The 12,602-nt window shown below is 42.9% G+C and overlaps 1 protein-coding gene across 2 annotated transcripts in view; it reads left to right on the top strand.

Annotated features, from left to right (window-relative positions):
• Window positions 1-11,071, top strand: part of slc12a2 (solute carrier family 12 member 2) — an 82,582-nt gene extending 71,511 nt beyond the window's left edge. The window contains exons 21-26 of one of the 2 annotated variants that reach the window (XM_014143165.3): window positions 814-930; window positions 2,145-2,256; window positions 3,512-3,598; window positions 5,505-5,640; window positions 5,932-5,999; window positions 7,750-11,071. In XM_014143165.3, the coding sequence (XP_013998640.1) occupies window positions 814-930; window positions 2,145-2,256; window positions 3,512-3,598; window positions 5,505-5,640; window positions 5,932-5,999; window positions 7,750-7,885 (656 nt within the window). In that variant the 3' untranslated portion in view covers window positions 7,886-11,071. 2 annotated transcript variants of the gene reach the window in all.
• Window positions 11,072-12,602: the final 1,531 nt, after the last annotated feature.

Here is a 12,602-nt window from a genome sequence, read left to right as displayed (position 1 = left end):
CTACCCCTCTCTCTGATCTACCCCGCTCTCTGTTCTACCCCTCTCTCTGTTCTACCCCTCTCTCTGTTCTACCCCTCTCTCTGTTCTACCCCTCTCTCTGTTCTACCCCTCTCTCTGTTCTACCCCTCTCTCTGTTCTACCCCTCTCTCTGTTCTACCCCTCTCTCTGTTCTACCCCTCTCTCTGTTCTACCCCTCTCTCTGTTCTACCCCTCTCTCTGTTCTACCCCTCTCTCTGTTCTCTCTCTACCCTCTCTCTATTCTCTGTGTGTATTTGTCATGTGCTTTTCAGGTACAGATGTTTTATCACTGTCTACTTATCCAAGTCCCAGACAGACAGACACAGACAGAGAGCAGAGAAAGGAATGTTCCAATAGACATTCACTGACTGCACACCGTTTACATTCCACTAAGCCCACTTCAGAGAAGATTTCCATTGTACTGTGACTGTTAGATAAAATACACATAAGATCCCACTTCCTTTGATTTATATCACACACAGCCTGATCCCAGGTCTTGCTAATGACCTTTAGATGTTGGCAAGATCACAGAAACAACATATCTGGGACCAGGGCAAAAAAAAGTATAAACTAGGAGACAGTGCTGATCTAGGATCAGGCCCCTCTTGTCTGTATATTCTGGTTCATTATGATCTGAAAGACAAAACTGATCCTAGAAACTTTATGATTGTGGGCCCAGTCTGAGTCACACACACAGAGAGGAATTCCTACCTAAGTCATCTCCCTAAGTGAGCATACAGCTTCCTGTCCTGTCTTGATCTTAGTGTCTGACAAAGCAGTTTTTGGGCCCCACAGAGAAAAGCCCCCAGATGTTGAACGTGGCCGACCAGAGGCTACTGGACGCCAGTCAGCTGTTCAAGAGGAAACAAGGCAAAGGCACCGTGGACGTGTGGTGGCTCTTTGACGACGGTGGTGAGTTCAGTCTGGTCCTCCAGAACACCAGGGGGTGCTATATGATTACTTACTGCCTAGTGTTTCTGTTACAGAGCAGCTTCGATACCCCAGTTTTAAGTTGACAAACACTCCCTGCCCTCTCTTTTAAAAGATAATGATTTGTATAGAAGTATGGTGGAAACCGTCTAACCAAGTGTTTCTCAATCCTGGTCCTGGGGACCCAAAGGGTCCACATTTTAAATTTTGCCCTAGCACTACACAGCTGATTCAAATGATCAACTCAGCATTACACACCTGATTTGAAATCATCAAAAATGATAAGGCAATAACTAAAATGTGCACCCCTTTGGGTCCCCAGGACCCGGATTGAGAAACACTGGTCTAGCCCATGCTCACACTAACCCAATGCTTTTGAATGTGTTGGGAAGAAAGTGTAACCGATGTGAAATGGCTAGTTAGTTAGCGGTGGTGCGCGCTAATAGCGTTTCAATCAGTGACGTCACTCGCTCTGAGACTTGAAGTAGGGTTTTCCCTTGCGTTGCAAGAGCCGCGGCTTTTGTGGCGCGATGGATAACGATGCTTCGTGGGTGTCAGTTGTTGATGTGTGCAAGGGTCCCTGGTTCGAGCCCGGGTTGGGGCGAAGAGAGGGACGGAACCTACACTGTTACAAAGGCACACTTCAGGAGAAAGAGTAGATAACTGGGATGCAGGGAAACACTTAAGGCTATAGATGGGTTAGCTGACAACATCACGAAAACAATGTCCACGCTTAAATGGGGCAAAAGCCCGTGTGTTATGATTCTGGATGGCCAGATAGCTAGCAACAATGACAAGAAACTGCCATGTGGGGAAACCTAGGTGGATCGTTTCATCTTGTTCTTTAAATCATGTCTTGTTTTGTGCTGTTTTGACTGATTTCATGTCAATGCTATTATGGCAAAAATGTGCTAGCTAACCAACAACTGTAACAATCTATTTTAGAGACAACAAATGCTCTCTGTACAAATGTATATGTTTTCAATAAAAATTGGAGACTAAATATAGTTTACATGTTGTCAACAATCTGTGGCTGAGAAATGGGGACAGAAATGGGCATTGCAGCTTTGAGGACACTAGAAACCTAGGCCTTAGACTCTCTAGAGATATCCCAACTCTGCACATCAGCAACAACAAACCACAGCATGGCCCCACAAACAGATGGTGAGTGACTGTCTTTCTCGTGACTCTGCCAGGCCTCACCCTGCTCATCCCCTATCTGCTCACCAACAAGAAGAAGTGGAATGACTGCAAGATCCGCGTCTTCATCGGAGGCAAGATCAACAGGATCGACCACGACCGCAGAGCGTGAGTGGATAGTCCCAGTTGCTGTAGATCTATTCTACCTATGCCAATGTGTTGAAAGTTAAAAGTACTTGAAATAACTGAATGACGCATTTAACTTCATGGCTAGATTGCTGACATAGGCTAATGCGGAAATGCAATGACAACAAAACACACAAAGAACCTTTAGATTAAATTCTGAGGAAAACTAGTTAAATAAAAGTTTTAAAAAATTATAATTAAAAACACACCTAATGCTACATGCATAATGGGAGAAGTTTTGTTATTCATTTTTCTATTCTCTTATGGCCTAGATTTAAGTCTGTCTGTCGAACTCACTCTAAAACTGCTGAATAATATCAGTGTGTTAACGGTGCCTTCCAAAAACACTGACTGGCATGGGCACAGCCCTATGCGATTAAACCCACGTTGTTGCATCACCACATTAAATCTGCATGTCTTTTTTATATAAACGCTTTATCGTCGTCTGTGTCATTCGCTTCACATAAGCAGGTTAGGGTCTCTGTCTCTTTTTCTCCTTGTCTCTCTGTCTGTGTTCTGCATATTACAAATCCACATGGCAGTAGTATTATTGTCCAAAATGTCCTGTCCCTCACTGTTATTGTCTCCCCACAGCTGCCTCCCTTTTGTTGGCAAAAATTACGACCTTCCTGGCAACCCAAGCCTTTTATCTTAGCGTGTGAGAGTGTGCGTGTGCCACAACTCATTTATTTTGTGTGTTTATTACTTGAAAACCAGGACGAGACATTTGATAAAACCAGGACCAGACATTTCCTTGCTGATTTGAACAGAGTTTCACTACTGGCTAGCCATCTTTCTTGAACTTCATTTGTTCAATACTTGGACCTCTTTATTGCAATAATATCCCATCCAAACTCTCCGCATGTCATTGAGGATTCCGGTATCCTTTGATATGAAAGTCCTTTGACAAAGAAAAAAAAGAAAAGTTGCAGTTCTCACGCAGACATTCCATGTTTGTAGTAGCCGTGTGCCGACGCTGAAGATGTTTTGAGGAGACGTTAGCCCAGTCTTTTGAAGAAAAAAGCCTAGGGAAATGACTGTCATAAAGAGAGAGCCTTTCAACAGCCATAACGGCTTTTCCCCCTACAAAATATAAACTACAGCTTGCACCTGTTTGCTGTGATGCTTCAAAATGGCTTCTTCGTGCCCTCAGTGGCTTGTGTTTGCAGTCTCTCTAAAGCTTGTGGATGTAAGTGGCTTTTCAGTGTTTGATCAGACAGTTGTTGTTCCTCGTCAGGATGGCCACACTGCTCAGCAAGTTCAGGATCGACTTCTCCGACATTAATGTACTGGGAGACATCAACACCAAGCCCAAAAAAGAGAAGTATGTTGTTTTTCTCTCATGATTGACTCTCCCTTTTGACAGATCTCAGATTGTCGGGTGGGTGGGGGTTGGCGACCATTTTAATTTCACAAATTTGTTCTTAATTGAAAATGTCATTGTAAAATGTATGTAAAAAGAAAGTGAAGTAACTAAGCAGACTGTGTTCTTTGAGCTGGGAGTCAACAAGTCTACAAGCACTTAAATACTTACAGGAAACCTTTTATTGACATTCACAAATATGAATAATAGGATAATTCCCTTTTGGACACTCAAGTGGCGTATTGCAAATGTAAACTGCAAGCCGCAATGTTTTCCACGAGTTGAAAACAGATTATTGTGCATAGTAACATACAGTAGTGGTAATTTGAATTGAAACATATTTTGAATGAAACTTATTACTGTGGTGTGTGCATACAGTACCAGTCAAAAGTTGACACACCTACTCATTCAAGGGTTTTTCTTTATTTTTACTATTTTCTACATTGTAGAATAATAGTGAAGACATCAAAACTATGAAATAACACATGTAATCATGTAGTGACCAAAAAAGTGTTAAACATATCAAAATATATTTTATATTCTTCAAAGTAGCCTGCCTTTGCCTTGATGACAACTTTGGAATGCATTTCAATTAACAGGTGTGCCTTGTTAAAAGTTCATTTGTGGAATTTCTTTCCTTCTTAATGCGTTTGAGCCAAGGGTAAGGATGGTATACAGAAGATAACCCTATTTGGTGAAAGACCAAGTCCATATTATGGCAGGAACGGCTCAAATAAGCAAAGAGAAATGACAGTCCATTATTACTTTAAGATATGAAGGTCAGTCAATCCAGAAAATGTGCAGTCCCAAAAACCATCGAGCTATGATGAACTGGCTCTCATGAGGACCGCCACAAGAAAGGAAGACCCAGAGTTACCTCTGCTGCAGAGGATAAGTTCGAGTTACCTGCCTCAGAAATTGCAGCCCAAATAAATGCTTCACAGAGTTCAAGTAACAGACACATCTCAACATCAACTGTTCAGAGGAGACTGAGTGAATCAGGCCTTCATGGTCGAATTGCTGCAAAGAAATCACTACTAGAGGACAAGAAGGAGAGGCTTGCTTGGACCAAGAAACACGAGCAATGGATATTAGACCGGTGGAAATCTGTTCTTTGGTCTGATGAGTCCAAATTTATGATTTTGGGTTCCAACCGCCGTGTCTGTGAGACTCAGAGTAAGTGAACGTATGATATTCGCATGTGTGGTTCCAAATATGAAGCATGGAGGAGGAGGTCTGATGGTGTGAGGGTGCTTTGCTGGTGACACTGTCTGTGATTTATTCAGAATTCAAGGCACACTTAACCAGCATGGCTACCACAGCATTCTGCAGTGATACACCATCCCATCTGGTTTGCTCTTAGTGGGACTATCATGTATTTTTCAACAGGACAATGACCCAACACACCTTCAGGCTGTGTAAGGGCTATTTGACCAAGAAGGAAAGTGATGGAGCTGCATCAGATGACCTGGCCTCCACAATCACCTGATCTCAACCCAATTGAGATAGTTTGGGATGATTTGGACCGCAGAAGGAAGGAAAACAAGTGCTCAGCATATGTGGGAACTCCTCCAAGACTGTTAGAAAAGCATTCCAGGTGAAGCTGGTTGAGAGAATGACAAGTGTCCGCAAAGCTTTCATCAAGGCAAGGGGCGGCTACTTTGAAGAATCTCAAATATAAAATATATTTTGATTACACTTTTTTAATTCCATGTGTTATTTCATAGTTTTGATGTCTTTAATATTACTCTGCAATGGAGAAAATAGTCAAAATAAAGAAAAATCCTTGAAGGAGTAGGTGTCTAAACTTTTGACTGTGTGTGTTGTGCAATGGTTTAACAACCTTTGATCCCCTGTGGTGTTGAAGTGTGACTGCCTTTGAGGAGATGATCGAGCCGTACCGGCTGAAGGAGGACGACATGGAGCAGGATACAGCAGAGGCACTGAAGGCCAGCGAGCCCTGGAGGATCACAGACAACGAGCTGGAGCTCTACAGGGCCAAGGTGAGTCTAACCACTAGCCATCACCATATCACTTATTCCTATCCAGTCCTTTCAGATCTGTGAACATGGAGTGGTAGGGGCTAACTGTAGGATGCTAGGAGATGAAATGGAACCAAGCCGATGATGAGTTTTGTATTGTGCCCAATGTATTTTACGAGTTATATGGGGAGGAATGTGCTCCTGTATCTGCCTATCTTACAGCCAAGTGTGGCTGCAGTCTTAGATGGTAATCTCGTAACCCAATGCCTGTGTATGCAACTTAACCTGTATTTTTGTTTTGATTCTTCTCAGACTAATCGTCAGATCAGACTGAATGAACTGCTGAAGGAGCACTCGAGCACAGCCAACCTCATTGTCATGTAAGCGCATTTATTAATGTGTGTTGCAACTTGCCTGTGTGCGGGCATTATGGCTTTGACCTCTGGCAACCACCACTGTGTGAAGATGTGGAGGAGGCCTCGTGTCTGTCAATAATGGGCGCTAAATGAATCAGCTGGCTGTCCTGTAAACTGAGACGCCAGCAGCCCTCCCATAAACATTCTCCCCTGTCATTCACCCCCAGGTCTTACCTTCTCTCCTTACCTCCATTTTTCCCACTTCTCTGCCACTTAACTTCCACCTGTTGCTCACACTCCTCTCTTTCTCAATCCACTCTTCATCCTCTTCTCTCTCTGCTATATTTACCCTCTCCATTTTCCTCTCATTTCATTCTCCCACTGCTTCCTCACTAATCCTTCCCTCTCCTATGGACACACAGACAATAAGTCCACACATACACAGACGATAGTACACACACGCACACACACAGATGATAGTCCACACACAGACGATAGTCCGCACGCCACACGCACAGACAATAAGTCCACACATACACAGACGAGAGTACACACACGCACGCACACAGATGATAGTCCACGCACAGACGATAGTCGGCGCACGCGCACGCACAGACGGCGCACGCACAGTCGGCGCACCCGCGCGCACAGACGATAGTCGGCGCGCGCACAGACGATAGTCGGCGCGCGCACAGACGATAGTCGGCGCGCGCACAGACGATAGTCGGCGCGCGCGCACGCACAGACGATAGTCCGCGCGCACGCACAGACGATAGTCCGCTGGCGCACGCGCGCGCGCACAGACGATAGTCCGCTGGCGCACGCGCGCGCGCACAGACGATAGTCCGCTGGCGCACGCGCGCGCGCACAGACGATAGTCCGCTGGCGCACGCGCGCGCGCACAGACGATAGTCCGCTGGCGCACGCGCACAGACGATAGTCCGCTGGCGCACGCGCACAGACGATAGTCCGCTGGCGCACGCGCGCGCGCACAGACGATAGTCCGCTGGCGCGCGCGCACAGACGATAGTCCGCTGGCGCGCGCGCACAGACGATAGTCCGCTGGCGCGCGCGCACAGACGATAGTCCGCTGGCGCGCGCGCACAGACGATAGTCCGCTGGCGCGCGCGCACAGACGATAGTCCGCACACTCTTTCAGTAGGGCTGTGGGTTAATTGCCTTTGCATTCTCTCTCCACAACTGTCTAGGTTTTGCTCTAGTCCCTGCTATCCTATTCACAGCACCACTGATACTGTACCGATACCACTATAATGAAGGAGCCCATTGTCCTCAGTGTCACTGGACCTCCATTTTGTGTCTCATTAATGGATGTTTGGAATAGGATGTGTCAATGCTGTCTGTTAGTCATAATGCACTTTATTGAAGTAGGCGTGTGGGATTGAGTTTGTGCTGATACACGGATGGGGCACGAGGTTGAGATTTTGAAAGGGTCTGAAATGGATAGTGCGATCTGAAGAGAAACCCAGACTAATGCAATAAAATCCAAGTGGGACTGGATGGTGCGGCTGGTCACATGATTGACAGTCAGCCTATGTGAAGATGTCTCTATGTAACTGCCCAGGGAGTGGGACCATATCTGTGAGGTAACAGTAGTGTGATGGTCCATCACTCCTAGGGTGAATTTGAACTACGCTTTCGTGGACATACACCCAATCCCAAATCCCCCCCCCCGGGTATTTTTCTCAATAGGTTATACTTTCTCTTTTGCCTTTTGCCAAGGACACTGTATGACTTCTTAATATCTCTCTTCCAGGAGCATGCCCCTGGCCAGAAAGGGAGCAGTATCCAGTGCTCTCTACATGTCCTGGCTGGAGACTCTGTCCAAGGACCTGCCTCCCCTCCTCCTGGTACGAGGCAACCACCAGAGCGTCCTCACCTTCTACTCTTAAAATCACACACACACACACACTTACACACTGCCTCTGGGACCGCCCACACCTCCTATCCCAGTGCCAGCCCTAAGAGACACATACACACTCCAATGAAGGTAGAAACCGTAGCCATTGATGATGATGATAATGATGATGATAATAAAGGATATGGTGTTGCTCCGGAGGTCCAGCCTCTTATGTGAAAGGGGGGGAAGTCCACACTACTCTTTTGAAATTGTACACAGCACATGAAAGAAGTGAACAATTTTAATTTACTCAAAGTTGATTTCCTCTCTGGCTTGAAAGCATCTGTTCATGCGATTCACACAACATTATTATCATTATTGTTATTATTCAGATTCTTCTTGATGTCACGTTTTTAAGTTGGATCATTTTTGCTTTTCTCAAAGCAGCAATAATCACCCTCTAATTTTTCCTTTTCTTGTGTTGGGAGAGAACCATACCGAATGCTTTGCTACTCCTTTTACAGCCTTATGGATGTGCCTTCCGGTTGAAATCAAAGGAATTAAATTATGAATCGCTCTACCCAGATTGAATGGTATGAACAATATGGATGGATAAGTTATTTTGTTATTGGGTTTTAAATGTTTTTTTGAGGAATGTTTTTATGCGAGTGGATTGTAGGAGGTTAGCAAAGAGTCTCCACTTGATGGAACAAAAAGCTTTCTGGTGTTTATTTCTCCTCGCTAAACGGTTTCCTATTGTTTTCTGACCTCTGATTTCATTTTGCTCCACATTTTGTATTTGTCTTCCTTTAAGCTGTGGAAATTAAACACTGTTCTTAGTGCAGTACCCTCTACTTACTTTATAGTAGATGCAATCAACTTCAACTCTGAAAATTGATTTGGTTGGTGCCTAAGAATGGTCTCTTACCAGGAAGATATCTGCAGGTCTACACTTGGAAGGTCCAGCGGTCTTACTACCACTCTGTCAGAAATTACTAGAAGTGGGTTTAGCTTCGGATTAGCCTCGTCATGCCAGTTGTCTCTCAAAAGCTGCTAACGCGAACAAGTGTTTCAACCAAAAGCAGCAAAACCCTCGGCTGAGTTCTTAGTCCACGTCCACGTCCCCGTTGGATTTGAGTAGGTTCCCCTCATTGAGGTTCCCCTCATAGTGGAATCTATGGGCTGAATCCTAATTTGAGACGCTCCAATTTTACTCAAACTTTTTGCGGAATTTGTGTATTGCTGTCTAAAGGAGTCTTGAAAGTCTGAGTTGGTCATTCATATCTCAAGTTAGGACACTGCCCCTCAGGTCCCCCACATTGGAGTGACTACAAAGGAACCAGTCTAGCCCTTACAACCGAATTAAGACTTTGCCTTAACTTTGCTGAGTGTCTTTGTTCAGAGTTTGAGTTAGTTCCATGTTGAAAAGAGGGGGAAATTGTAGGTAGAAGCTATGGATTAGCATGTTTCAAGAGGGAACTGATACATGCCTCTATGCAGGTGAGCTGTAATCATTACTTGTTTTAAAGCCCATATGTGGTTTATTTGAAAGGTTCCACTGTCCCTCAGTTCATTTTTGGACCATTTAGGCTGGTCCTTAAACCTATTGTCAGCCCACTTTGCCATTGTTCCGGGAGAGTACAAATTGTGGTCATATGCCCCGCTCTTACCTAGATCTCATCCTTTTATGCAATTTAAAAAAAAATAATTTGGGGCAGGAGGCTTGGGTCAGTTGAATGTAAATCTGATTAACACTAAAGTGGGAGTTGATGAAGGGATGGTCTCTTGCTTTTATTTTCAACTACTGCCATGTTGAGTTTTTGCTACAAGCTATAGGTTTTTTAGATTTCAGTCCCACATGGAAATCCACATGCAGTGTGCTTTGCATTTCAGGTTCATTGTACTATTACCACCCACACGACTGCATCTCCCCATTCTGTGTTCTTTATCTAGACCATGACTACGCCATGTGATTATGAATGAATATATATATATATATAATCTCTCTCGTATATGTGTGTGTGTGTATAATATATATATATATATATATATATATATATATATATATATATATATATATATATATATATATATATATATATATATATATATTACATACAATCATACACTACTGTATAAAAATATCTCTCAAATGTGCAAAGCATGTCATTCTTTTTTTTTAATGGGTGGGGGATTGTAAAATCTTTTTAGAAACCAGATGAAACAATCTTACTAACCAAGATCTGTTCTGTGTACTGGTGTGTAAAGCACTCAACCCTCAGTTACTGTTACAAAGTGACAATGTTACAAACAAAAACACGGGTTACTCTACATTTTATATTTAAATATATGAATAAGAAAAGATGTATCAATCCAACCAGGCGGGGCTCTTTGTCGTTGACGTCACGTAAAAATACAAAAAAACTTGCTATCGATATGTCACAACCAAATAAGGTGCGTTCTTTTCTTTTTATTGATGTATACTTAATGTAGAATGTGTGAGGAGTGTAATACTGTAACATCCTCTCAATGTCATTATTTAGCAGAAACTTGACACTACTGTGCTCTATCCAAGAGACCAAAACATGTCGCCTGCAACTGGTATCCACACCATGTTGAGACGTCTTCATCCTCTTTGTATTTGTAGCCAAAGCCCCCCCCCTCCCTCTTCTTCCTCACTCCCTCCCATCTGTCTTGAGTTGTTGTGATCCATGACAATGGATGAAGAAAAGCATTGGTAAAAAATTCTCATGACTCAGAACCCTTAGTTCACACTGTAACTCGAAGAAAAACTAACATGTAAATAAAGTAGTCTAACTAGGTAAATTAAGGGAGTAGAATATTAATGGCAAGTTAATATGGAGAAAGATATATATTTATTTTAGTTTAGAATTCTCCAAGTTTTTTTTTTTTTTCTTGTTTTAAATTAATTTGCATGTTCATTTTTGCGTTTTGATCAACAACAACAAAAAATCAGTTTCTCTTTTTCAGTCTGGACATTTCTATCTTTTATATGCCTTTTAATGAAAAGTTGTGTTGACAAAGCAGTTTAAAGATGTTTTCTCCTGCTCTTCCATCTGGGTAGATGAGATCTACCTAGCTGGTTGAAACAGTAATGTTTGATATACTGTACTGTTAACTGTCACAGACGTGGGTTTTTTTCTAACATTTTAACATTTAAGGTTACCAATACTTTGTACATCTATTGCAATAAATAAATGAAATGAATCAATCATTATTAGAGTACCTGGGTGTTTTTTTTTTTCATGTCTCTTGGACTGAAGTTTGTTCTGGTTCTTTCTCCACCTATAACTAGCATGAAATTGATTTGCTAGTTGGTCTGACTGGGATTCATCCGTTATAGGTTGTTTTTAAACAAGGTAGCACTTGCAGAAAGGCTTGATATGCAAAGCAGCATATCTCCTGGAATAGAGGGAGTTAGAAACTAGAAGTCCCAGGGTGAGACCTGTTCAGTTTGAAAACCTGTCTGATAAATAATCCAGTGCATGCAGCCAGACTGAACATTTCTGTACTAAGTGTCTAACTCCCTCCTTTCAGGAGATGCTGCTGTGCAAGTCAAATGCAATCACTATTTGGAAATCCACTATCTAGAACTGATTGAATGCCGTCCTCAGTTCATTTGTCATTGAACAGCAGAAGTACAGCTGATGAAAATCCACCTCTCTACCACCATCTAGTGGTCAGTTATCAAGACACGCGTTGAAGCCATCTTGTTGAATACTGTACATTTACAATCCCAAAACATTTGTGGATTATTTAAGCAATAAGGCACGAGGGGGTGTGGTATATGGCCAATATACCACGGCTGCAACGTAGAGTGCCTGGATACAGCCTATAGCCGTGGTAAATTGGCCACATACCACAAACCCCAGAGGTGCTTATTACTATTATAAACTGGTTACCAATGTGATTAGTGCAGTAGAAAATGTTTTGTCATAGCCGCGGTATATCAAACCATATACCACAGGTATCAGCCAATCAGCATTCAGGGCTCGAACCACCCAGTTTATGCTAAATGGATACTTAATATATACTTAATTGCTTAATAGATAAATGTACTTTGAAGACATACCAGCAGCACATTCCAAACTATTACTAGGTACAATACACCCACCATTCAAGCAATCAATTACACACACATTCTTAATCTTATTTGCTTTCATATAGGCTACTTGTGAACAACTATTTACAGGCAATAAAATTTGCCAATTTCTCTAGGAAAATGGGAATATTTACCAGCTTATCAAGCACGATAGCTCCACTTGTGCAGCCTGCCTGAACTGTGCTGTGGTGTAAACACATTGCCAAACAGTCCGACAACAGTTGTAACCCTCCCCACACTTAGTCAAAAAATTGCTTTGTCCTACTCTTTAATACAGATAATTACTGGTAGCTTTTGCTAGCCTGTCAAGATGGTGTATAAGCTGGCCATTGAGCTCCCTGTCCCTTGGGAAGCCTCTCTCTGTCACGAGCTGCCTGTGTGTGTTATCCCTCTCATTAAATGGCTATTGTTTCTCTGACCAAGCCACAGCGATTAGCACGCAACAGCTAACTAACAGTTCCGCTGGCAGATCTCAAGACCAAGTTGACAGCCTATAACTGGCGATACCTTTAAACCACCCTGAGTGATTGTGTAGTAGGCTAATGATTTAAGAATTAGAAAACAAAACCACAGGTTAATGCAAGGTGTAACCAGGGCTATACTTCTTATTGAGAAACGGCATCATCAAGATTTTAACCTGTGACCT

This window comes from Salmo salar, chromosome 01 (assembly GCF_965601325.2).
Source record: "Salmo salar chromosome 01, fSalSal1, whole genome shotgun sequence".
NCBI classification, from domain to species: Eukaryota; Metazoa; Chordata; class Actinopteri; order Salmoniformes; family Salmonidae; genus Salmo; species Salmo salar.
This window is presented reverse-complemented; position numbering and strand designations above follow the sequence as displayed.